Genomic DNA, 2500 nt, shown 5'->3' on the forward strand with positions numbered 1-2500 from the left:
ATGTGAGCCACCCCCTGTATCTAGGCAACGGAAAACATTTGTGGTCATGTGAGATATATGTTTTCAAGCCCCTCTCATTTCCCCATGGCCCTGAAAGAGAGGACCTCATGGTGCTGTGGTGAGCATGTTTTTTTCACCAAAATAGGTATTTTGCATGTAAAAGTAAATGTTCTTGCTGTCAACTTAATCAACTGTTGTGCCAAAGCAAATGTATTCACGTAGAAACACTTCTATCATACGTGTTGATGAACTACCAACATATGAAACCATGTGATGCTGATAACTGAAGATTAGCCTGAAATGCTAAGAGAGGTAGTTTTTTCTCAAATTGTGGTGGTGGGGGAAAGTGAGCCAAATGCTGTGGGGGAAAGTGAGCCACTGTCTCACTTTCCCCCACCATGAGGCACAAGTTAAGTTTAGTCTTAAACATATTTTAATGTAATATTACATGACATATGTTTTATTTTAATGTCATACACATTGTAGAAAAGCCATCATGCCAAGGAAATACACCAGGAAGACGACCTGGGGCAACCACACGGAAAGAGCACCTTCTCATCTTTCCCTGTAACCTTCAGGGCTGGAATGTAGAGTAGGCCTAGTTGTAGAGTATGACAGGCTGATGTTATAATCCAGTTGGGTCTTCTCCTGTGTTCTGAGTCCCAGGCTGTTCTCGCTGGTTCTGATTTTCCTATGCTTTGACCCCCAGACACTAGCTGGCTCTAAGGGTCCTGTGTTCTAACCCCCAGACTGTGTTCTAATCTAACTGGTTCTATCTTTCATTTGAATCTTATTAAAACCTTTTGAATTATAATATGTTGTATTTGATTTTGTTCAGAGTTACTTTCAAGTGTTTAGAAAATTTGCTTTGCTTAATTGACCAATCCCCATCATTCTTTCACTAGTCCGACATTAGTTCTGGAATGTGTGGCTAGCTTTCAGGATTCTTACTGTTACAATATGTGTTGTTATGGTAGTTTAGAGTGGAAAAAGTAAGTGGATCAGTTTACCCCACAGCTGGGGTAAAGTGAGCCACATGACAACTTTTTTTTTAAAACAATCTTATTTTCACTGCCCTTTGTCTTGAAAAAATTCTGCTAATGCCCATTTCTAGGAAACATCCTGAATTAATGGGAAATGTGTAAATTTGAGTGATAAATCATTTTAGCTCGCTTAGAGGGAAGCAAATGTAAAAAGTGGCTCAGATTACCCCGTTCTCCCCTATATATATTTTTTTTTATATATATATAAAAATGTATCCTCCAAAAATTAAATATCCACAAAACCGCCCAAAAAATGTGTGTGTGTACCTGTGTTCTCCAGTGTGTGTGTGTGTGTGTTCTCCAGTGTGTGTGTGTGTACCTGTGTTCTGCAGTGTGTGTGTGTGTGTGTGTGTATGTATGTGTGTACCTGTGTTCTCCAGTGTGTGTGTGTGTGTGTGTGTGTACCTGTGTTCTGCAGTGTGTGTGTGTGTGTGTGTACCTGTGTTCTGCAGTGCGTTGGGCCTTGCGTCATGCTGGACAGTGAGAACGTGGAACAGGGTCCAGAGGGCACAGGGGTAACCTCTCAGCCCCGCCCTGCTGCCCTGGCACCCAACCCACCGCAGCTCCGCCCCCAGATACACCCCCGAGATCTACACAGGGGAAAACAGGTAGTCAGTGTGTGTGTGTGTGTGTGTGTGTGTCGGGGGGGGTGCGTGTGTGTGTGTGGGGGGGGGGGGGGTGCGTGTGTGTGTGTGTGTGTGTGTGTGTGTGTGTGTGTGTGTGTGTGTGTGTGTGTGTGTGTGTGTGTGGGAATGTGTGTGTGAGTGGGAATGTGTGTGTGAGTGTGTGTGTGTGTGTGTGTGAATGTGTGTGTGTGTGTGGGAATGTATGTGTGTGTGTGTGGGAATGTGTGTGTGTGTGTGTGTGGGAATGTGTGTGTGAGTGTGTGTGTGTGAGAGTGTGTGTGTGTGTGTGTGGGAATGTGGGGGAATGTGTGTGTGAGTGTGTGTGGGAATGTGTGTGTGAGTGTGTGTGTGAATGTATGTGTGTGTGTGTGTGTGTGTGTGGGAGTGTGTGTGTGTGTGTGAGTGTGTGTGTGTGTGTGTGTGTGTGTGTGTGTGTGTGTGTGTGTGTGTGTGTGTGTGTGTGTGTGTGTGTGTGTGTGTGTGTGTGTGTGTGTGTGTGTGTGTGTGTGTGTGTGTGTGTGTGGGAATGTGGGGGAATGTGTGTGTGAATGTGTGTGTGTGTGTGTGTGTGTGTGTGTGTGTGTGTGTGTGTGTGTGTGTGTGAGTGTGTGTGTGAATGTATGTGTGTGTGTGTACAAATATTTCAGGGAATGCATTATGTCAATGAATGTATAGCTATACAAACGTGTGTATCTGTGTGTATATGTGTCTGTTACAGTATGTGTGTGTGTCCGTCTGTGTGTCTGTCTGTGTGTCTGTCTGTCCATCCGTCCGTCTGTCCATCCGTATGTGTCTGTCTGCATGTCTGTCTGTCTCTGTCTGTCTGTCCAT

General features: G+C 44.7%; 1 protein-coding gene across 1 annotated transcript in view; it reads right to left on the bottom strand.

The window, feature by feature from the left end:
- Positions 1 to 2500, bottom strand: part of qsox2 (quiescin Q6 sulfhydryl oxidase 2) — a gene marked incomplete at its 3' end in the record, with an annotated part of 29796 nt that overhangs the window by 8129 nt on the left and 19167 nt on the right. Inside the window, exon 10 of the mRNA XM_080036634.1 lies at positions 1483 to 1633. Coding sequence (XP_079892760.1) covers positions 1483 to 1633 — 151 coding nt within the window. The remainder of the gene's footprint in view (positions 1 to 1482; positions 1634 to 2500) is intronic.

This window comes from Ammodytes marinus, assembly GCF_949987685.1.
Source record: "Ammodytes marinus genome assembly, chromosome: 2".
NCBI classification, from domain to species: domain Eukaryota; kingdom Metazoa; phylum Chordata; class Actinopteri; order Uranoscopiformes; family Ammodytidae; genus Ammodytes; species Ammodytes marinus.